The following is a 25,223-nucleotide window of genomic DNA, read 5'->3' on the forward strand; positions in this document are numbered from 1 at the left end:
AAAAATTATGATTCAATCAGGAACTTTTACCATATCAGACTAGTGCCAGTTATTTCCCAGCTTCTATGTGAACATCTGAGTTTGCCACTGAGTTTATCTCTTAGGACAATTCTTCACGAATTGTTCACTAAATCAACCAGCAGCTCCTCCCTTCAATCCCAGCAAGGCAACTTTTTTTTTTTCAAAATGATGTTAAATAATGTTCTTGAATCCAAAGTATACAATGAGCATGCTTGGTCAAAATGGCCTCTGATTTTTTACTCTTACCTGAGGTCCCATTGCCAAGAGTGTGAAGTTTAGGAAATATGGGTCCTTGTGGGATTAACAACCTTTGATAGAAAAATAAAAACACTTCTTACTATTCCCTCCATATTATACATTTTCCTTTAAATTTAGCCAGCACATGTTGACCATTTGAGCGCTAGTAACAGTATGTAATTTATATAAGCCCACCTTGCTAGGGTTGGTCCCTTGACTGAATGATTTTCTGGCCCAACTGGTTTATGAGGTTTTTACCCTACCAGAGATTATATTTTCTTCATCACAAGGAGCTTTCTCTTACCTTTCCTGCTGTTTTATCATCCTCTTTACTCTAAACTGCCACTGTAGAATTGGGGCAATGATTTGATATGGCTTCTTCCAGCTGGGTGGGATAATTGAGGAAAGCTGTCAGGATATCTCTCCAGTGGGCCTATCTGAAAGACCCTCCAAACTCACAACATTCCACTTATAGTATTTAACAAGCATTTCTTTTGCCATAAGTTAATAGCAGAAAAATTCCCTCTTTACTTGGAAGCACACAAATTCATTGGATAAATTAAAATTTTATCTTTAAGGCTCAATTTTGGTGTTTTTAAATTTTTCTCTATCATCCAATAACACACAACACACACACACACACACACACACACACACACACACACACACACTTACTCTGTCTTCAAAGATGTGAGGTGCCCACTAGGTGTTGCTCTAGGCTGCTTAGCACTGACTTGTGTAGTTAATGTCAGGGTGCAGATTTACAAGTAAGCCTAGAATTTGTATTTCATGGAAAAATGTGGTAATGTATAAGAATATAGGCTATTGAGACAGAGGATTAGAACTTAGCCATTTTTGAATAGTTGAGAATTCTTATTTTCAGACTATTTGGGGTTAAATTAACATTAAAATATATTTTGGGTATGAGATTGCTAAATGAAATAATGAAATGGTGCCTGGATTATAGTTAGCAATCTACAAATGGCATCTGTTACTATTTACAGTAAGCAAGTAAAACATGTATGTAGTACTTTCCTACTAGGAGAAAAGTAGTGTGTTGCATCCTCTTTACATTCCAGAGGCTATGAGTACACACAGAATATCGGAAGAGCTCTGAGAGCAGAATTGTGTTGCTAATATTCCCTTTGTACTAAAATGTAATGCATGGACAAAGGGGGAATGGAGAGGATGGGATAATAAATTATCTGTCAAGACTTTCAACTTCCATTTGGAAATTATTCTAGAGTAAGCATAAGATGTGGACCTAATTCTAGAAAGTATATAGTAAGATAAAGTACAATGATAGTATACTTGTCAGAGCTTGCATCTCTATACAAAGATGGGAGTTTAATTAGTATCTTATGACTTCTTGTTGCCTCAGCAAATTCGCTTATCTTGCTGATATAATCATGAACATATGAAACTAAATCTCATCACCCACCCTGATTGGATCTATCAATAATGCCATAAAACTATAACAAAACCATCACAATTTGCTGCAATTTGCTGTTGGCAAGGTGGTTCACTGTGTGGCACTTAGTTCACAACATGTCATTCTGGCTGCTAGAAACATAATTATCTTTCAGTTGTTGATGGAGTATGATTCATAACCAACTGGACTTTAATCCAGTATAGTCTCTCTCAGATGTAAGGGCAAAGGATTAATCCTCTGTATCATTTCTCCATGGAAGGAAAATGGTAGACATTTCTTGTTAAATCTGAATTAAAGTGGACCTGGTAATAGATAGTAACATTGTCAAGGATCAATAGCTTTGGAAGTCCTACCTTTTATGACCCAAGCTGGACTAAAATTAATTGCTAATTGGTAGCTGCCTTTGAGAAAACATGATGGCACTATATATAGGTGCATATAGACAATCTAGTAAAAGATATTATCCTTTTTGTCTTCCACCTTTGCTCACTGATAGTCTACGATAAAATCAAGACCCACATTTTGATCATATATATTAATAAAGCTGGAAACTTGGGACACCAACAATGACAGAAACACATTTTAAAAAGTCCTCCAAATATGCTTTAATTTGAATATGCTGTTGTAATCTTGTTGGATATGAATACTGTTTCTCGGTGATTATTGACTTATGCCAATTAACCTTCTTGGCAAGTTATCTTTTTGTCTATGTGATAATGACCTAATCATTGTATCTGGCCCCCAAATTTTTGCCTCAAGTGGTCCTAGATAGTTCATCTTTGAGAAAACTTTGAGTAGTGTGCCTGAGTGTTTGGGCATCAAATTCTAATATCAATCAAGAAAATCTCAGAGTATTACACAGCAAATTAGTAGTCAGTCCTGGAGTCAGATCCTCTAAGACCAAAGGGCACCTAAGTGTTGGTGTATTAACTCCATGGTTAATATTTGAGTAGATACTTTTCATACTGTGTTAGAGATCTTGTCTGTCAATGATTCATGAAGTTTGGAAGACTCTTGTGAAATGATTTGACATTCATAGTGCTCTTCTAGAACACCAGAAGCCAGGACACCCCACATATGACTAGTCTTGTACACTGTGTTTATACTAGACAACTACAACCATTAAGGAGGATCCAGGTCTCCTCAGTCAGATAATTTAAAAATTACCTATACACTTTACAGCAGATAAACAAATGTAGTATCCAAAGATACTCTTCTGGGGTATCAGGTTGTATTTGTCAACCTGGCAATTTCACTAGTTGTTATTATATATTGTATATATAAAAATGCATGCAATAGTAATTAGTCAAAAAGAGGCCATGAATATTAAAAAGATCTGGGAGGGTCATATATGATGGCTTGGAAGGAGGGAAGAAAAAAGAGAAGAGCTGTAATTAAATTGTAGTCTCAAAAGTAAAAATAAAAATAATGAAGTGTGTTTTCTTTTATTATATTATAAACCTATTTTATGTTCTTTCTGAATTTCTCTAAGATTTTTATTGACAATAGATTCTTCTTTCATACAATACATCCAGACCATAGTTTTCCTTTCCTCCACTCCTCCCAGCTCGTCACATCACCATCTCTTCTCTCCCCAAGATCCACTCTTCCTCTGCTTCCTCTTCATAAAAGAGCAGGCCTCCAAGATACATAAAGTATGTTTTAAACAAATACCCACACTTCGTAAATTCACTACATTTACCAGTAGATGGCAGTATCAACCTTCTCTCAGGTTTTAGGAAAAGCCTATGTGAAAACTTATCTTCATCTGACAATAAATGGTATAGATAGTACTTGTAATAACTTGAAACTTAAATTGTGTAAATATTCTTCTGAAGTTGTTGTAGCAAAAGTGAGAGACCTCATTCTGTAAAAGCACTGGTTGCCAACCCTGACTATTTGAGTTTCACTGCTGATTCACTGAATGAGATAACTGACTCCTGTGATTTTTCCCTCTGACCTCCACTTGTGTGCCATGGAATACACCACCCCTCCTCTCTCTGTCTTTCTCTGTCTCTGTCTCTCTGTCTCTCTGTCTCTCTGTCTCTGTCTCTGTCTGTCTGTCTGTCTGTCTGTCTGTCTGTCTGTCTGTCTCTCTCTCTCTCTCTCTCTCTCTCTCTCTCTCTCTCTCACACACACACACACACACATACTCAAGTATGCAATGCACACACACACACATAAACGTATGCATACACACACTAATACATGCATGCACACACAGAGGGGTAAATAAGTAAAGTGGTTTTTAATACATTAAACTTTTTCTCATCAGTAATTAATATTTTCATAATCATAATTTTCTAAAATTCATTAAACTTCCTCAGACTATAATATTACTAAATAATAATGCAAAACATAATAAGTGGAAGGAAATTAGGCTAACAGGAGGCATGTTGTATAAGAATCAAAAACTTGCTGTGAGGATCTGTGTAGGACACTGCAATATGTACAGGTTCTTTTTCTTAATTAACAAAACCAGCATGCTCGAATTGAATCAGAGGCTATGGCAGGTGGTGACCTTGAGAGCTTTAGGGCTCCATTTGCACAGTTTTTTCCTGCACACTAGAAACTGTTTATATTTTTGAGTTAGGAAAAAACAAACAACAAACCTTACCCAATATGCAGTTTAAATACTTTAAAAGTGTTAAAGGTTGCAAAAGAAGGAATCTAAATTTTGTGTGTACACATGTGCATATTCATGTGCTTGTGTGGGTACAGGTATGTACGCAAGTGTGCATGATTGCTTGTGTGCATGCATGTGTATGCATGCCTGCTTACAAAATACTGTTGCATGCATGCTTGTGTGTGTGTATGTGTATTTGTGTATGTTTGCATGTTGGTGTGTGTGTGAGACTATAGAGGCCTGAAGACAATATCTATCTGGCTACTGTTCCTTATACCACCACTCTTTTAAAAGATGAGTTCCTTCATTTGCCTGCAATTCAACAAGTAGGCTAGGATGGGTGGCCACCAAGTCACCTGCCTTTGTATCCCCAAACAACGATGGCATGTGTGATATGTCATGCTTTGGTTCGTGTATGGTTTTCATATCAAACTCAAGTTTTTTTCTTTGTCATTCAGGCATTTTATTGACAGATCCATCTCTTGAGATCAGTAATGTAGTCCTATTCACGCTGCCCATATATTCTTAGATATGTGGCCTTCCAAAAGACAGTCGTTAGCTTACATCTTTTCTGAACTCTGTGTTCTCAGCATGTTAAATGGCAGGGCTACTCTTTGAAGCTCATTTTCTAATAAATAGCCTTTAGTTAAATGAAGATTATCTTCTGAGTCCTACCCATTGAACAGACTTCATTGAACACTGTGGAGATTATCATTGACCTAAAAGTTCATTCCCAGGAAGAACAGCATCAAATGGTAATGTGGAAGAAATTAGGTGCTTCTTTGGCAGATATTTCCTCTAACCCTATGGTGAACTAAATTTAAATAGGTTTTGTTGTGGAAACTTGACATGTATTATTGAAAGTCTAAGTTTTTTACTATCAAAATTGTTCTTAAACAATTTCACACAAGTATACAATATATATTGACAAATCTCATCCTGCCCTCTCCCAACCATTCCACCACTGTTTCCCTCCTCCTACCCCACAAATCTCTCCGTCTTTCTCCCATGTTCATATTTTATTTTGTTTTGTGATCGATGGAGTTATACAAGGGCTATTTGCATGATCATGAGTTTGACACTATCCTTTGAAACCTGCTGGGCTCAGCAGAGTGTATACAACTAAGACTGGGGATCCAAACCCCATAATCGACCAATAATTCAGAAGTAAAGGGAACCATAAGTCTTTCCTCTTTCCCTGACTGTTGATAGCCAAATTTTATATGTGCCTAAGGTAGGTGAGTAACAACAGATGTGAGTTAATGATTGCAATAGTTGTGTCAAATCTAGAATATTAAATTTTGCAGCCCTTTATATTTATATTATAGCTCTTAAATACTTCCTGCCTATCCCTCTGTAGTGTTCCATGAAACTTAGAGAAGGTGATAGAAATATTTTATTTAGAACTGAGGCAATGAACTGAACTTTTACTTGTATTCAATATCTTGGACTGCCATGAGTCTCTACATCACCACTGTTCATTGTAAGGAAAGGCTTCTCTGATCAAAGCAGGGAGCAGCTTTTGTTTTTTAGCCTAAGAATAGACCCTTAAAAGGTAGTTTTATGCCATGTCAATTTACTTACACTACAGTAATGTTTTCCACCAGGGCCTGCAATCTGCCCAGACCTAAACTGTTAGGAAATCTTATAGTACAAGATATGTAATGCTTAGTTGAGAGGGCCTCAAAACCAGTCAGAAAGATGTTAGTTTTCCCCAGTGAAGTTGCTATTGCACAACTGGGCCTATAATGCCTGACAGATTGGTCTTCGGATACTGGTTGACCTGCTGTTGATATTTCTTATGACCAAGGTGTAGAGTATTCTAGTTAGGGCTCTAATAACCATAACCAAAAGAAATTTGATGAGGAAAGCGTTTATTTGAATTACATGTTTAAGTCCTTCACTAAAGGAAGCCAAGTCAGGAACTCAGGCAGTGCAGGAACTATGAGGTGATAAATGAAGCAGAGATTATGGCGAAATGCTGCCTACTGGCTCTTTTCCCAGCTCACACTCAGTCAGCTTTCTTATACAGCCCAAGAAAATGCCAATATGTCAATCTGATGAAGGCATTTTCTCAATTTAGGTTTCCCCTTCTAAGATAATCCTGGCTTGTGTCAAATTGACAATAAAATAAAATAAAATAAAATAATTAACCAGGACAGGTGTCTTCAACAATACAGTCTTATCTCCTAGTTCTGGCATGCAAGCCAAAGGATTGACAAGAGCCTGTATTGGTTTGAGGACTTCTGGGGCTTCCTTGACCATGTCCAGTGGCAGTATCTCACCCTTGAGACTGGGAAAAATGTTCAGTAACTCATCATTTCTGGGAGCAGTGCCACTCATCTATGAAAGGAAATTAAATATTTCATATATGAGTTTGATTCCCAATGCCCACATGGCATCTCTTAACCATCTGTAACTCCAGCTTCTGACATCTGTGGGCACTATACCTGCACATGGCACATATACATATATGCAAGCAAAGCACTGATGAAAAGAAAACGAAGGTAAATAAATCTTCAAAAATGTATTTATTATTATTGTGTGTAATGTATATATGTATCCATGTGTTCATGTCACAGCACATTTGTGGAGGTAAGAAAACAAATTCAGGGCATTAATTCCCTCCTTCCTCCAAAGATCCCAGGAATACAACTCAGCTTCTCAGGCTTGTACAGCAAGCACTCTTACTTCCCAGCCCTCATTGTAATTTTTAGTTTAATTAACTTAAATATAAATGTGAGTAGTACATGGTTCTGGTGGTTACTACACTGGGCCAATGTAGATATGGGCCACTCTGCATATTACAACAGTTTTCTCAATAACTCTAGCCATTTTTTGGAGAAAAAAAATATGGCTTGCCTCTGTCTGAATGCTTGGCTCAAAGGTGTGCACCACCAAGCCTGGCTTTGTTTTACAGTCTCGAAAGAGTTTCTTAGTGTGGTTGTTATCTGCTTCCTGATTTTCCTATTTGGGTTATTGTGTTTGCAAGCATGTGATTAAATGCTCTTTTGACCTTCATCTTTTTGACTTACTGAATTTATTAAAACTAAGCTTTCAATATATAACTCTGAGTTATATCATGTGCAAAATACCATATTATGCTGAAAGAGAGTAGGGAGATTTCAAAGATATATACAATTAAGTTCTTGTCACCAAACGTCTTTGATTTTTCTTGTTTTATTTGTTTTTGATAGATGCTATGTTTCCCAGTCTAGAAACAACTTACAATCCACCTGCCTCTGGCTCCTAGATGCATACAAAACGTTTTACTCTTCTATTTTTTTAATTTATCTTTTCCCTTCCTTACAAATATTCAGAGAGTTTATCAAAAGATATTTAACCTGAAAGCCAAGTGAGAGAAATTTAAATTTTATTTCTTACCAATTTTTGTTTTGTAATCTAACAATAGTGGAGTAGGCAGGGCCAAGGTAGAAGGGGCATATTGCTTTAGAGTGCTCAGTTCAAACTTACTATAAAGCCAGAGGCTGCTTCTTGTTTATAAGTCCCTGATCTGTGTTATCATGCCTTGTGTTTTCTACCTTGTCACATATATGGAAATATGCCTTTTCAGATTTTAATTTTAACAAGGAAGCTTATTTTTAACTAGTCTATTTATTTTGATTTCTCTTATTTTTTCTAGGAGATAATTTTAAGTAGAAAGATTAGATCTTATATTAGACAAGATCATGAAAATTATTTAACAGAGTTTTATTTGATGATTAAACTTGACAAACTAAATATTGAAAAATAAAGTTACTTTAAAGCATGAAGAAGATGTGAATATGTATGTGCATTCTTCTAAAATCAGATAGTGAGAAAAGGTGAATATAATGTGCAAATTGTTGTTTTTTAAAAATTTTCTGATGTTTTAACAAGATGATAGAGATACACATTTGTCTGTGTCACCATATGCTGTTTTTAATAAAATCTGAATGATTAGATTTTACCAGTAAAGACGGGGGAGCCAGATGCTAGGGTGAGAGCTTGCTAGTTCAGAGAGGCAGAGAAAGAACCCAGCTGACCTTCCTCCTCAGCTGATGTCCCCAGAATAAAAGCTCCTTCTGGATGCTGTCTCAAAAATACCCGCAAACTGAAAGTCCCTTTTATACTTCCTGTGTGTTTCTCTATCCACCCTCTTGACTTTCTCTTTCTCTTTCTTTCTTTCTTTTTTTTTTTTTCCTACATTCATTCTCTGTTAACTGGTTTCTTGCTCTGACTTTTGTCCTGGGGTTGACTTAGTACTGTCTTGGATTAAAGGTGTGTGCTAAGGCTATGCCACACCATAACTAGAAACAGGTTTTTCCAATAAACAATATAATCTCAGAGTTCACAGTGTGATAAAATATTTTGCAACATTTCCTCCTTTTTGTCTAAATAAAAAAAGGATATATTGTAACTCTAACATGGAAAACTATTTATATTAATGAAGCTGTTTCTGCCAAGCTTTCCACAATGTCCAGCTTGGTTCTATTCAGCTGTCTTAGGATTAAGTATTTTTTAGTTCAAAGTTCTGTAAAATGCTCACTTCAGTCTCATATGAACTCAGCAACAGAAAGTCCTGAGCAGTTTGTAGTCCGAAGTTGCTCTTTGGGTAGTGTTTGTCAGCTTAGTGGCATTCAGGCAAGGTAGAACACAGAAATCAACCTCAACGTGTCCATTGTTTGCACAGAGCCTGGTGGTAGAAAAAGCATAGGGTAGTTTTTCCAAGTGGTTATAGTTACCACAGTCCAAGTGGATTTATGGTTACAGGGCCCCACCGTCTTCCTGGAGACCTCAAAGGTTACTTTTAGGAATGATAGAACACCTAAACATTTTAAATGCCATTTTAAGCAGATCACTGAAAGTTTTGAGGACTACAATCTATTAAGTACATCTGAGGTACACAAATATTTTTCCTAGTTACCTGCTTCAGACTTATACCTGAAAACAAGTACAGGAATTGAGATAATTATTTCTAGAATTAGTCAGTACTGTGTATAACTATTAGTATCATGACAGAAAGTTTATATCTTTCCTACAGATTTTGAAATAATTTATATTTTAAGAAAAATTTTAAAGAGTCAAATGAAAACCAAAAGATTATGAGCTTATTGGCAATCAAATAGTCACTTATTTTTTTGTTTTCCTCTGTTCTATGCCAGGTGGCTCTTCTGATATAAGTCAAAAAATTTGGATTTTCTTTTAATAAGCATGCATGGGTTTAGAGAGGGAGAGAACCACACTCCAACCCCAAAACCAGTTTTCTTATTTAATTGAATTGGGACCACATAAAGACCATTTGCCTCTTATGTCTGTAGAAGACAGCAATACCATTTGGCCAATTTATTCTTTTTCTTGGGACAATTTCTATTGATCATCTGTCTTGTTTCTTCAGCTGTTTCATTTGTCCAGTGGTCTTTAGAATCCTTAGGAGGATGATTTTATTCTCCTGGAAATATAGAAACAAAAATCCTGCCCCAAACCTAACTCTGGGGACAGGTTCCCTTTTGGGCAAGGTGTATTTTTCCTTAGGACAAAATATTTTTGGCACCAGAAAAAGTATTATCTTCTAATTGAAATTTTAAAAATTTCTTTTGAAAATTTGAAACTAAATATATCTTAGTATGTGTGGATAAACATACCTATAGCCATATTTGTGTGTGTATATTCACATGTTGATGACATATGACTTATTGATATCATGTATATGATATATAACAAGAAAACATATCTTTGCTTCATAAGAGTGATTTGAGGGTTGGAGAGATTGCTCAGAGACTAAGAGTACTGGCTGCTCTTCCAAAGGTCCTGAGTTCAATTCCCAGCAACCACATGTTGGTTCACAACCATCTATAATGAGATCTGGTGCCCTCTTCTGGCAGGCAGGCACATGCAGGCAGATGTTATATACATAATAAACAAATAAATATTTTTTTAAAAGAGTGCTTTGAATATTTGATGTAAAAGGATGAAAGTTATTCAATTATCAAACTTGTTATATAAACTATTATGGTAGAAAAGAAGCAAAGTTACTTTTTTGGCTTCACAATTTATTTTATTGTATTTTACATACTATATATATACATATACGTACATGTATATATACACAATAAACTACAGCAAGAAGAACCATGAAACAATCAATAATTATATAAATGTTACATTCATAGTGTTTTGGATATTTAGGGTTGCAAACAAGCCACTGGGCAAAATGTCCTCCTTTCTACCACAGACAGAATTCTGCCTAAAAATGGGCAAGCTTCATTGCAGACAGAATCAATGGTCAAACTCTGCCAAGACAGGGTAAACAAGTCCTCAATAATTCCTGCCTCACAAATATGTCTGTCAGATATATTGGGCCAGAAGGTTTAAGGAGATGCTCCAATGTTATTAAGAGTTTTGGGTGACTGTTCAGGCAGCAAAGGTCTCTGTCATCTTCTCATTCTGGAAGCTGCTAACTTGCACTCCTTGTATACTCAGGTAATTAATTTTATTCCTTTTCAAGTCTCTGATGGGGCTTAAGTTAATTTTTTATTATTAAACAGGCAAATGATGCACATACATTTCTGGATTTCTTTTATGTTAAAAATATTATCTCTTCATTTACATACTTGGGAATATCATTAAAAACAAAAGTTGGTTTTGCGTTTATCTTGCCCAACTTCAATGTGATAACTTTTGTTTTGTCATATTATGTCTTACGTTAGTATTTAAAAAAATGAATGATTGCAAACCTAACCACTAGGATAAAAGTTAACAACCAAACTGAAACTTATAGCTGGTGGAAGAGGAATAATCAGTTTTTTTTTCAGTAGAGTGACAGTGGTATATCAACCATTTTAGGGCAAGTCCCATGTTCAGGAGTAATTATCCAATGAAAATGGACTCCACAGATTTTTGTGTGCTTTCATTTGGTTACAGTTTGGTGTTTTGTATGTTTGCTTGTGTTTGTTTGGGGTATAGTTTATTGGTTTGTAGAAGTTTTCTTGTTCTATTATGGTTTTATTTCTTTTTTGAGAAAGAACTTAAAGTCAAGTGGGTAGGGAAGAAGAGAAGATGTGGAAGCAAAGAATAGGATCCAAAAGTATTTGTATTTGGAAATTGTTTTAAATAATAAATATAGAATAAAGTTTTATCTCTTAAAATAAGACACCCTTTGAGCATATACAGGGGGAGGAAGTCCCCCTCAGTCACAGCCATAGGGGAGGGGAGTAAGGGGAAAATGGGAGGGAGGGAGGAATGGGAGGACACAAGGGAGGGGATAACCATTGATATGTAATATGAATAAATTAATAAAATAATATTAAAATTAAATAAATAAGACACTGTTTTAAAAAGTCTTATTCTTTAAAAATTATTTTGGGAGCCACTAATCTCTTATCTCCCTTATTGTAATATGAAAACAAATTAGCTCCAAATCGCAATAATTCATTGTTCATTTTACAGAACAGTAGTATGATCCAGCAAAAGTTCACTAGAACAGTTTTTGCACATTCTACAATTCATTATCTTGTTAGAAGTAAATTTTTACCTTCCTTGCATATAAAATATGTCATCCAAAAATGTATTTAGCTATAGCACACAAACAAATATGCCAAAGGTATAGTTAAAAAGCTTTCTTGCTTTTTGTATTTTTCATAAAAAATGTGAGAAAATAAAAGAACTTAAAACATTTAGGAAGAGGTACATATTGCTATTTTATGGTAATATGGTAAAGTATGAAAGGAAATTCCTAGATGAAAGTCATCATTTATATATTAACTATAACCTCTCAAACCTGTTTCACATGGAAAACTGCATGTGCCATTGTTAACATGTTTGAAAAATTATATTTTCATTAATTTTCTATTAGAATTGTAATTTTTGACAGCCTGAATATTCTTTCAAGCATATACCAGTATTGTGTACATTGTAGGTAGTGTTATGATTGATGATAAAGGGAAGAATTTTCTAGTAAATGATGCATTATCACTTTTTACTTCTAGTTTTTGTTCTTATTAATGATAATGTATTATCTTCATCAGTGTGTGGCTGCTGCACTGGCCACAGTATTCTTGGATTTTGTATTGGATATGATGGTTTAAGTGTTTTGTAAAGGGGCACCATGTGTTTATTTCTATTGGTACATATAGTGCAATCAGAATATCTAAGAAATGAGACCTAGAAGGAAGAAGTAAGTTCACTGGGGATGTTCTCTTGAAGAGTTATTGACCCCTTACAGAGTTCATATCTCTGTTCGTCTTGATAACTAAGTAGTTCTTTGTTTTGGTTTTTGTTGTTATTGTTGTTGTTCGACTGTGCACTCACTATGAGTGATGCATTATCACAGGCTCACAGGAAAGGAGGAAAATTGACCATGAACAGAAATCTCTAAAACTGAAGGAAAAAATAAACATCCTTATTTTTAGATAACTATCTTAGATATTTTATTACAGTATTAGAATCCATGCACACTTCTGTATAGAATGAATTTTGATCATTCACACAGCAATTTAACTCAACAATTAAACTTTCAAAACATACCAATGTTTCCATGTTCCAGTACTTCATCTGTATATGCTGTTATGGTAAATTTTTAAAATTTTATAGTTTTGCTGTGATATCCTTTGATTACAATTAATTTATAATTTTGTTATATTTCTTGAGATTATAATATTAGCATCCTTTCCTCTCTTCTATTTTTTCCATGTTACCCACACTATTATCATTTAAATTTATGGCATCTTTTTCTTTAATTGTCACATGTACATTTATATACATATATGCATATTCTTGAATCTATAATACAACTTGTTTAGACCACATGTTATTGGCATGTGTATGTTTTCAGGGTTGACCACTTGATTTTGGATAGCCTGTAGTTGGATGTATAAGCTTGACTTTTCAGAAGATTCTTAATAGTGGAAGCAAAGCATATACTTACAGTTGCTTTGTAGTATGTTTTCAGTTTTACACTTTATTTATTTGTTATGTATGTGCACGTGTATGTTTAGGTAAACATATTCCACAACAAGTATGTGGTATTCAGAGGGCAACCTGAGGCAGTCAGTTCTATCCTTCCACCATGTCAGTCCTGTTGATGGAACTGTGGTCATCACGCTTGGTAGCAAGATGCCACCTACTTAGTCTTATATTTAAAAATCAGGTAGTGTTGAGCTTCCAGTTTTGTTCTTCTTGCTTAACATTGCTTAAGTCAGTTTCCATGCATGCACGCATGCACATGTGTGTGTTTCTGTAGAAGTAAAGAATTACAGGATTTTTTAAAGTGTGAAGGATATTAATTTTTTTAAAAAAAGTACTTTTAATCTGTGGGTTGAACATAGAAGGCTTTTCCTTTGTGTCCTCATTGAGGTCTTTTATTACTGTATTTTAATATTTACAATAAAGATATTATACTTCTTTAGTTAAATTCTTTCAACATAATTTTTCTGTATCATCTATGAGTAATATTAATTTCATAATTTGTTTCCAACAATATTGTTACTGATGTATGAGAACTCTTCTTATTTTTATATGATGATTATGAACTCTTCAGTTTTACACATCCATACAACCTCTATGGAGTAATTACAGGAGGTCTCTGAAAATTAGATCTACTGTATGATGCAACCATTTGAGTTTAAATGTCTCTCTCTCTCTCTCTCTCTATATATATATATATATATATATATATATAAAATATATATATATATATATATATATCAGTATTTATTTACAGAGAAGGATGTGAGTACATTTAGGAGATACCAGTGAAATCACACAGAGTGTACCTATCCACAATAGCTAAGATACATATTTGACTTAGATGTCCATCAATGGACAACTGGATATATATATATATATATATATATATATATATATATATATATATATATATCCATATTTCCATAACCGATAGACTATATATAATAATAAATAATAATAAAATAAATAAGAGAAATATATAATATTAAAGAGAAAGAAGCCTTATCGATTTTCATTTGATTAGTATATCTAGCATATAAGCATTGTCTATTGCAGACTGTATCTCATAAATGTGTACAATTAAAATGAAAAATTTGAAACTGGGAGGACTAATATTTCTGAACATATCTATTGTGATTTGGATGATGAAGTATTGGTATAAATATAGGCATAGAAATAAATACAGAAAAAATTGGTAGTTGTTACAAATAACTTATCTGTATGGCCTAGGGTGCAAATAACTGACACAGTAAGATTATAGTATATTTTAAAGCTGCAACCACTATACAGGACAGAATATAAACTACTATAAATCTACTAGTAAACTAAACTAAACTATTCTAATCCTATGGCCTCTAAACCTACATATATACCAATAACTTGGCAACCTGATGATTCCTGTGGTGGCTTCTTTCCCAGCTGTCAACTATGGAGCTACCAGCTCATCCAATTCCCTCTGGGAAGCTCTACCTTCAACTTCCTGTCCTTCTGCCCAGCTGATTGGCTAAACAACACTTTATTGACAACTATTACATCCACTCAAGGCATTCCTCCACAGATAGTTCTAAAGCAAACCTTCATATTTACAATCAATTGACACTTACAAAGGTGCCAATGAAACTCATTATGAGAAGCAGAGTCAAAAATCCTGATGAACATTATTTCTGCATACAGAGAAACTGGAAATTTATTTTTATTTTTATGCATTTGTATTTGTCTGTGTGAGTGTATGCCAAATGTGTGTGGATGCCCACAGAGACTAGAAGAGGCTGCTGGATATTTTAGAACTGGACTTAAAGGTAGTTAGCCACCTGATGTGGATGATGGGAATCAAACTCAGGTCCCCAAGAAGAACAAAAAGTCTTCACATGTAAAAATAAACTAGATACCTATATCATATTATATACAAATTAACTTAAAATTAGTAAACAATCTACATATAAGAGCTGAAAGACCATTTTTAGTAGATTACAATTATACCATTATATATTTTCTTTGATTATGTTTAAGCAATGGTTTCTAGGATGTGAAAACAAATGGGAAACTGGTTTCTTAGATGTGAAAACAAACATGGTACTGGTTTATTAGATGTGAAATAAAATGTAAAACAGATAAAAATAAAAGACGAAGAAGATAAACTATAAATAAGCAAAATGTTTTGTTTGTTTTTGTTTTTGTTTTTTGAGACAGGGTTTCTTTGTGTAGCCCGGGCTGTCGTGGACTCACTTTGTAGACAAGGCTGGCCTTGAACTCACCTTCATCCAACTGCCTCTGCCTCCTGAATGCTGGGATTACAGGCGTGCACTACCACGCCTGGTGTAAATAAGCAAAATGTAAATCTTTGTTCTTCAAAGATGACAAGGAAGAAAGTAGCTTCAGACAGAGACCAAACACTTAGGGGCATCATATGTTTTATGATGACCTTGTATGCAGAATTACAATGCAAAATGAAAAAATGTAAATAACCCAATTAAAAATTGACAATCTCTGAATAAAATTTTCACTAAATAATATGTACAAATGAGCAGTAAATGCATGAAAAGATACTCAATATTAATAGTCATCAGAGGAATGAGACCTGGAACCATAATGAGAATCTATGTCACACACTCTAGAATAGATACAATGAAAGAGAAAAGAACAAGTTCTAGTTAAGACATTTTTTTGTGTGTGAAGACATTTTTAAATTGGGAATGTACAATAGCACAGCTGCTTTAGAGAAACAGTTAGGCACTTGTTCAGGGAGTTATCTACAGTGTTACCATAGGATCTGAAATTCTACTTCTAAACATATAACCAAGAGAATTTGAGAAAGACATATATTTTATTCAGGAATGTCTATAGGAAACCCAAATGGCCAAAACTAAGGAACCAAAACAGCCATCAATCAATAAATACACAAAATGTGACATATTAGTGTAATGAAATATCATTTGGTAATAAAAAATAGAAGTCCTGATTTATGTTACAACATGGATAACCCTTAAAAACATGGCAGTATGTGAAAATGTCAGGAAGTCTTAAAGGATTATATATTTCATGATTTCATTTATATGAAATTTCCAGAAGAAGTTCCACACAGTCAGAGAATAGATTTATAGTTTTCTAGGGCAGGAGTATGGAGTAAGATTTGAAAAGAAATAATGGATGATTCATACAGAGTTTTGTTTTGAAGGTGATGAAAATATTCTACAATTATACTAGCAAGTACACAATTCTATGACTATACTGAAAACAGTGAATTAAATGGATGCATTTTATACTGTATTAATAACATCTTAATAAAACTGTTTTTAGAAAATAATAATTTTAAATACCCAACAGATTTTTACTTTTCTATTGCATGTCCTGTTATGAGGGTTTTGCTTATATGCATGTCTATGTAGCAATGCATGCATTGCCTACTAAGACCAGAAATGGGCATGGGATCTCATAGAATGGAGTTACAATTTGTTATGAGCCACTTTTGTTGTTGCTAGGATTTGAACCCAGGTCCTTTCGAAGAGTAGCCAGTTCTCTTAACTGCTGAGCATCTCTCCAGAACATCTATCTGATGTTTAAAGCTCTTCACCCACATTCTCTCAGTTGATCTACTCACTATCCCTTGGAAACAGAGACTAGACTGTTTTATGCCTGTGATCCTTTCCATCTAGACCACACATTCCATGTCTTGCCTGTCTCTGTGTTCATATCATTAAAATATAGAATGTACTTAGAGAAAAGTATGAATAACTGAGGAATTTATAGCCTTAGATTAAAATTAGTGTTTTATACAATTTCAATGAAAAGGTATACCTCACTAGGCATGAGGCTCAGGATTTCATATATCATATTAAATTTTCACAACAGAAAACTCTGTAGTTGATACTATTATTAACATTTTGAAAGAAAATATCTGGCACTCAGGAGATTTAATAATATGGAATTGTATTACATCTTAAGAACATATGTGATCACCCAAAATTTTAAAAATTGATGCGGAAGCTGGAGAGATGGCTCAGTGGTAAGAGCACTGGTTGCTTTTCCAAAAGACTTGAGTTCAATTCCCACCATCCACATGGCTGCTCACAACTCTCTGTAACTCTTGTTTAAGGAGATCCAACTCCTTTACACATGTAGACAAAACACTAATGTACATAAAATAAATTAAAATAAAGACGTTTTTAAAAATTTATGTGATGATAAATAGACTAATTCTAGCAAATTTTGTGTTCTTTTCATCACCATGGATCCATGAGACAACTATTTTAAAATAATAGGTGACATTTGTAAAGGAATTATATTTTATAGAAAATACATATTTCTAAATTGTATTAAAGAATTTTATATTCATTTACATTAAAATCTTTGCTTAGGAATGAGACTACTTTTGGTAATATAGTTAACAATTTCTATTATTGAAAACAGCTACATGAAATTGATGCTGTTTCTTTTGAACACCCAAGATACATAGTCTCTTTATTAGATATTAGGTGTTATACAATGGAAGAAATTGTAACATGAGTAAGATAGGTATTTAATTAACACAGCAGTTATAAAATGTTCACTGTTGGCATATTCATTCACTCTTTCTACTCTACAATACCCTCAGGGTGTTGTTAATGGTGGCATAGAATGCAAACAGAGATGACTGTATTTTAATGGACCTTACAATACATTCATGTAACATATATTTATCTGGGCAGGCACATGCATGATGCACTTATGTGAGTGCATTCTTAGATCAAAGATATAGGGAAGAAGTTTTGGTCAATGCCTAAAATACTTAATTTTATTATATTTCTGGACTTGTGGTTAGAGCAAATTTCAATACAACAAAGGAGAGTGTAAATTAGCAAGAATGTTGTTATGAGATTCCACCACTATTTTGCTGGTTTTACAAGGTCCATCTCTAATATTTTATTGTGTATCACTACATATGTGACATGTTTTAGATTTTCCTCTCACAGATTTTTTAAGCCACATTTATTTGTGGTTTATCGATTTTCAGTCATGCATGTGAAAATCTTCTCTAAGTTCCACAAGCCAATTGGCATATACTTAAAAATTTTGGAAAGGTTGAAATTGATTCCACAATTGTTCTAAAACACATCAAAGGATAGTTAGGCTTAGTATTTTTGGTAGCTATTGCTATGAGATAGGAGCAGGAAGCAATTCTTTTGTGGCTTTTGAATTAATACTATCATAGATGCTTTAAAACTGTATTCTACCTTCTATTTTCTTGACTCATTTATTCTCTGGGTAGATGAACACTAGTTATCAGATTTTAAGCACCCAGTGCTTAATTATTGCCAGTCCAAAAGAAGTAAGAGTAAAAGAAATGTAGATATGCTGAATCTTTAAGTACAAATTAATCAGATTTCATTCAGCATGCTTTCTTTTTTATTGGTTTCTTCTTTTTATTAAAATTGCTAATAGGAACAAGAAACATTTGAATAAAAATTGTTTCTGATTATTATTCTCTTTATGGAAATATGATGCTTGTATACAATGGGGTTTTATTAAGCTGTGAATAAAAATGAAATTACGAACTTTTCAGGTAAATGGATGGAACTAGAAAACATTATACTGAATGAGGAAAACCAGGCCCCAAAAGACAAATTTCACATTTTCTCATTCATATTTGAAGCTTGGCATTATTTAGATTTGTGTTTTTAACTCAGAGTGCCTATAGATGTCAGGAAACTAGAAAGATACGTAAAGGAGAAGGAAAATCTTAAGAGAGTGGGGACAGCAGAACAGAAGTGACATGAAAGAAAAAAAAGGAATAATGGGGAAGGAAATTTAATTGGGGTGAGGGTTGGGAGAATAAGGAAGAGAAAGAACAAGAAGTTATCAAAGGGCATTCAGAAAGGTGTAAAAGTAAAAATAGTAGATTAGTTTTAAGTGAAATGTCAATATGCCTTCTTTATTCTTGAATATTCTTTGTGTTTGTATATACGCTCAGGTAGATATTTTATAAGGCTATTAGTATTTGGTCATAACAGATTTCAGAGTCTATAAGTGAAGAAATCAATGTTATTATGTTTGGTCTTTAGCATGAACTATATCCTAAATGATATTAGGTACTCTCTAATGCATTCAACAAGGTTCATTGAATTCTGATGCATATAACTATAACTGTTCTCTATACTGAGTTTGAAAATATATCCTGCTGAGTTCGTTTTTGTTGTTTGTGTGTATATTAGGTTTCAGAGATCACCACTCCTTACTAGACAATTATTGGGCTCATTCCTGGAGTACACTATCTCTCCTCTTTTCAGAAGTCATCAGTTGCCTAAATTTTCTTGTCTAGGGGTGTGACCCCATAAGATTTTCTTCCTCCCACATTAGGATGTCCAGGGATGTGCTACTGTTCAGATCTTGTTTATGCAGCTATTTCTATGACAAACTGTTTCACACAGGACTTCATCGTTGACTAGTTCTTAAAGTCTTTCTAGCCCTTTTCTGAGAAGCTCCTTGAGCTACATATGCAGGAGTTGTGGTGTAGATGTATCCACTGGGGCTGCATTCCTGCAAGCCACAGAATTGATCTCTGTATTGTATCCAGTTGTGGCTTTCTGTGATGATCTTCATTTGCTAGGAAAATAAACTTTTATCAGGAGTGATATGTGGACAAAATAGAATGTATGCAGGAATTAATGTTGGACTAGAAAAGTGGTAGATCTTCTTTATGTACAAGACTTCATTAGCCCCAAGTTAGATTTCTACAACTAGACATGATTTCCTCTCTGTTGGGTAAGCCTTAAGTTCAAATAAACAACTATTGCTTACTATACTTTTATGAGTATCTTGCCGTGCTGGTCATTGTTGTGGTTCATAGAAGTCACAGCTGGCATTTCTGGTACCATGGAAGCTAGGAAGTAGGCTTTCTAGTTAGATCCAGATCCAATAACCTGGGTCTTGTGTTCTAAGTGTGAAGTATCTTCAGCATCAGGAGCCTACCTATAACCTCTCAGAGGCAACCAGGGGCAACAGCCATTGTCAATATTGTTTGGTGAGTCATTTGGACTATCCTTAACAATTGTTTTAAAGATTTAAAGTTCAAGCAGATTAAAGACCTCAAGATAAAGCCAGATTTACTAAATCTTTTAGAAGAAAAAGTGGGGAAGAGCTCTGAGTTCATTGGCACAGGAGATGACTTCCCAAACAGAAAGTCAAAAGCTCAGGCTCTAAGATAAAACAATTAATAAATGGGACCTCATGAAACTGAAAAGCTTCTGTAAGACAAAGGACACTGTCAACAGAACAAAAGGACAGCCTACAACCTGGGAAAAGATTTTCACCAACCCTACATCTGACAAAGGACTAATATCCAAAATATATAAAGAACTAAAGAAATTAAACAGCACCAAACCAAATAACCCAATTTAAAAATGGGGTACAGAACTAAATAGAGAATTCTCAACAGAGGAATATCAAATGGCTCAGAAACACTTAAAGAAATGCTCAATGTCCTTAGTCATGAGGGAAATTAAAATCACAACTCTGAGATTCCATCTTACACCTGTCAGAATGGCTAAGAAAAAAACTCAAATGACAGCACATGCTGGCAAGGATGTAGAGAAAGGGGGAACATTCCTCCATTGCTGGAGGGAGTGTAAACTTGTACAACCACTTTGGATACCAATCTGTCATTTTCTTAGAAAATTGGGAACAGTGCTACCTCAAGACCCAGCTTTGCCACTCCTGGGCATATACACAAAAGATGTTCCACTACAAAACAAGGACCTTTACGCAACTATGTTCCTAGCAGCTTTATTCATAATAGCCAGACTCTGGAAAACAACCTAGATGTCTCTCAACAGAAGAATGGATTAACTGTGGTACATTTACATAATGGAATACTATCCAGCTATTAAAACCAAAGAAATATTGAAATTTACAGACAAATGGATGGAGCTAGAAAACATCATTCTGAGTGACAGAATTGATAGGCATGGTATATACTCACTTATAAGCAGATAATACCACATAATACAGGATAACCACACTACAATACACAGACCTAAAGATGCTAAATAACAAGAGGACACTAGGAAGGATGCTTAATTTTCATTCAGAAGGGCAAATATAATAGACACCGGAAGTGGTTGAAGAGAAGGAACAGAAGGGAGCCTACCATAGAGATCCTCTGAAAGATTCTACCCAACTGTGGATTAAAGCAGATGCTGAGGTGGAGTGTAGGGAGTCTTATGGAAGAGTTAGGAGACAGAAGGACCTGGAGAGGACAGGACCTCCACAAGGAAGCCAATGGAGGCAACAAATCCTGGCTGATGGGTGGGTGTTAGGTGTTGGCGTGGTGGGATGGGATTGGGGGTTGGAGGTAGAGGGATTGGGGTTGGGAGTTGGGGAGTGCAGGTTTGGAGTTTGGGGATTGTGCCTGTAGAGACTGATTTACTAACCAAGGACCATGCATGGTGAGGACCTAGACCCTCTGCTCAGATGTAGTAGATAGGCATCACAGTTTCCTGGTAGGTCTCATAATATGGGGAGTAGGGATTACTTCTGGCATGGACTCTGGTGCTCACTTATTGATCACTTCTCCCTGGAGGGACAGCCTTGTCAGGCTACAGAGGAAGAGGATACAGTCAGTCCAGATGAGGCTTGATAGACTGAGGTCAGATGTTAGGGGAGGAGGACTCGCCCTTTCTGAGGACTAGGGGAGAAGAGAGGGGTGCAAGGGAGGGAGGGTGGGTGGGATTGGAAAGAGACCAGGGAGGAGACTATAATTGATATGTAAAGTGAATAAATTAAATTTTTTAATTTAAAAAAGAATAAGTTTGTGTAAACTTAGATTCACTATAATGTTTCATATATATATATGGAAATGTGTATTTCTTGCTTCAAAAAATGATACTGTTACAATTCAGCCCTTGTACATGTACTTGGAGTATTTTGGTCTTTGATTACTAAATCTTGTATTTTTCTTAAAAACTCACTACATTATATTGTAGCTCGTATTCAACCTAAATTTTCTCTCCACAATTAAATTTGTCAACTGTTCTTTATTTATGAAGTTTTTCACATCATGACAGGTAAGCTTAAACTTAATCTTCGGTTAAGGCGTAGATTGTGTCTGAAATGTAGCTCCCATACAATTGTTCAGAATGCCATTCTCTATCACTATATAGGTGACAGACAGATGAGAATTGGCAGATAGCTACATTAATAGATGTTTGCAAAGTTCCTAGTATCTTTATTTACTTTTTCTCACTTGTCATTCTGTAGGAAGTGGCTTAGAATTATCATGATACTTAGGTATAAGCATGGAGATGTAGTGTGAGCAGTTATACACTGTATTTCACATTTCCTTCTAGTCATGACTAACCAATTTCTCTCCCTCTTAAAAAAATGTCTGTGCAGAATCTCTGGAATATATCCCACCAGGAAGCCCTTTCTGGAAGTTCTTTTTCTCCATCATCACAATTATCCAGAACAAATTCCAAGTAAGCTGTCTATCCTATAAAAGTGAAATGTAAAGTACAAATACTGAGGAAGAAAGATAAGAGTATCTCATTTGGAAATAATTGCTTTGGATAGTTCAAAATCTTATATTCTTTTGGGGGAGGAGGGGATAAGATACAAAGTTGCAAAGAAAAACAGGCATATACAGTTTCCTACTGTGAGTATCTATATAATGGTATTTGTGTCAGAGTACGATATACCTCTTTTGCATATTTCCAGAGAAAAACTCAGAAGTGACCAAAATTAAACCTTAGAACTTTTATTGCTCTGCTTCCCCATTTATCTAAGTATCACAATTTCTTAAGCATTCTGAGAAGGAACATAGGGACTATTCCCTATCAAGCCTCTAGTTTTGTAATATAATTAAAAGAAAAATGGTTTAGTACCTTCCAACTTTATGAATACACCATTATTTCATTGTCTTTTGCTTCAATCTAATGATTTCTGCATGACTTCATTTCATATAGAATATAGTCATAATAATTTATTGCATTATAATACCCTTACAATGTGTGTATATTTTATATTTTGAAGTATTCTAATTTTTTATTCTTCAAATAGCTTTATTGCTCAAGAACACAAAGAAGGCTTTCTTTACAACTATCCAGCTCATAACTGGAATGGCTCTCCAGGACCAACTAATCCTGCAGTAAACTATGGGAACAAATCTTTGTCAACCACATACTCGAAGCCAATCTTTGTATGTATAAAGCATGTCAATTTCTACTTATGGTTATCATCATCACAATTCCAGGGCAGATAACATAGTGAACACTGGCATTCATTATGCTAATGATATAACAAAATCAGTTCAGATATAGGCCTAGAAAGTTTACTTAATAAATCACTACATCTACTTTTCCAGTTTGTGTAATGGGATTAGGAAATGGTAGTCAGACATATAGATTACGTAATATTGAATAGGTATTAAAGTACCTATAAGTACAGTAACATGCTTTGAACTAATTTGTACACTATAATTTATATATGAAATACTTAAATTAGCAATCATTAGGAGATTTGAAGGCAATATAAACTGATTAAATGCTAGAAAACTTCCTCAGAGATGGACTAACATTCATCTTGTAAAGTAACCAAATGATCTTTGGTAGTATCACAAAACTACTTGCTTTTTCTTTCATACATAGCACCTAGAAATGATGCTTCTTACTGTAGTAAAGAGATTCTGAGTTGTATAGTATCTAAGCCAGTTTAGAGGAATTATAGTACATGCATTTAGTGGCTATTTAAAAGCAGCTAAAATTCATTTACTAAAAGAAATAATTTTCTTTTAAATAATTGTGAACATATAATAATTAAACTTTTCTGAAATAAAATGATATATGCCTAATTTTATAATACATAGGCATATCTCAGGAAGCTTAGACATTTTATCAAATGTTATGTAATTAATTTGATATTTTTAACTTCTTTGCAGGATTTTTCCACATCTGGTGCCCCAAGAGCATCCTATGCTCCAAAAGAAAAGAAATATTCAGTTTATGAAGAACCAGAGATACCTTACAAAATAGGCCGTGCACACATGAAATCCAACTACTAATTTCCCTGTGGGAAAAAATGTTTTTGTGTAGCCTACATATAGCATTTTGTTATATTCCAAGAAAACACCACAAATATGATTTCTATACTCTAAATACTTTTTTCCTTATAATTCTGCTAATTTTTCTCTTTATACCTTGAATGTTTTCTTTGCTGGTCCCTCCTGATGACCATAATGCAAAACTTTCATTTCTTCTATCCAATTCCATTAATTCAGTAAGTGCAGATATTCATTATTTCCAAAATTTGGCACAATATCTGGGCATTTATTTGTGGAATTTTATACTATGTTCAATGAAATGAAAAGAAGAACAGTTTCTTTTTTAATTTTATTAATTTATTCATATTATATCTCAATGGTTATCCCCTCCCTTGTATCCTCCCATTCCTCCCTCCCTCCCATTTTCCCCTTACTCCCCTCCCCTATGACTGTGACTGAGGGGGACTTCCTCCCCCTGTATATGCTCATAGGGTATCAAGTCTCTTCTTGGTAGCCTGTTATCCTTCCTCTGAGTGCCACCACGTCTCCCCATTCAGGGCACTTGACCCAGAAGCAGAAAGAGTCAAATGGTATATACTCACTTATATTTGCATACTAGCCCAAGGGGCGTGTCCCATGAAAGTCTTCACTAACCAGGAAACTGGGACAGAGGGGAGGACATCCTACTGGGACTCTAGATGAGAGAAGCATGGGAGAATGACAAAGTTGAAGGATCCAGAGGATCCTAGAAACCTACAAGAAGAACATTATGATAGGCAGATTTGGGCCCAGGGGTCCCGCTCAAACTATGGCGCCAGCCAAGGACAATACAGGAGGTAAACTTCAAACCCCTACCCACATCTAACCAATGTACAGGATATTCTCCACAGTTGAGTGGAGAGTGGGGTCTGACTTTCAGTTTCAAACTGTTTATAAACAATAGTGATTGGTAA

At 34.7% G+C, this 25,223-nt stretch overlaps 1 protein-coding gene across 2 annotated transcripts in view; it reads left to right on the plus strand.

Annotated features, from left to right (window-relative positions):
• The window catches only part of LOC127185879 (uncharacterized), a 43,003-nt gene extending 18,712 nt beyond the window's left edge, over positions 1 to 24,291 (plus strand). Inside the window, exons 5-7 of one of the 2 annotated variants that reach the window (XM_051142474.1) lie at positions 22,627 to 22,711; positions 23,292 to 23,430; positions 24,169 to 24,291. In XM_051142474.1, the coding sequence (XP_050998431.1) occupies positions 22,627 to 22,711; positions 23,292 to 23,430; positions 24,169 to 24,291 (347 nt within the window). The remainder of the gene's footprint in view (positions 1 to 22,626; positions 22,712 to 23,291; positions 23,431 to 24,168) is intronic. The other variant, XM_051142475.1, reaches the window with a different exon arrangement.
• The last annotated feature ends 932 nt before the right edge of the window (positions 24,292 to 25,223 follow it).

The sequence above is a fragment of the Acomys russatus genome, chromosome X, assembly GCF_903995435.1.
Source record: "Acomys russatus chromosome X, mAcoRus1.1, whole genome shotgun sequence".
Taxonomy (NCBI): Eukaryota; Metazoa; Chordata; class Mammalia; order Rodentia; family Muridae; genus Acomys; species Acomys russatus.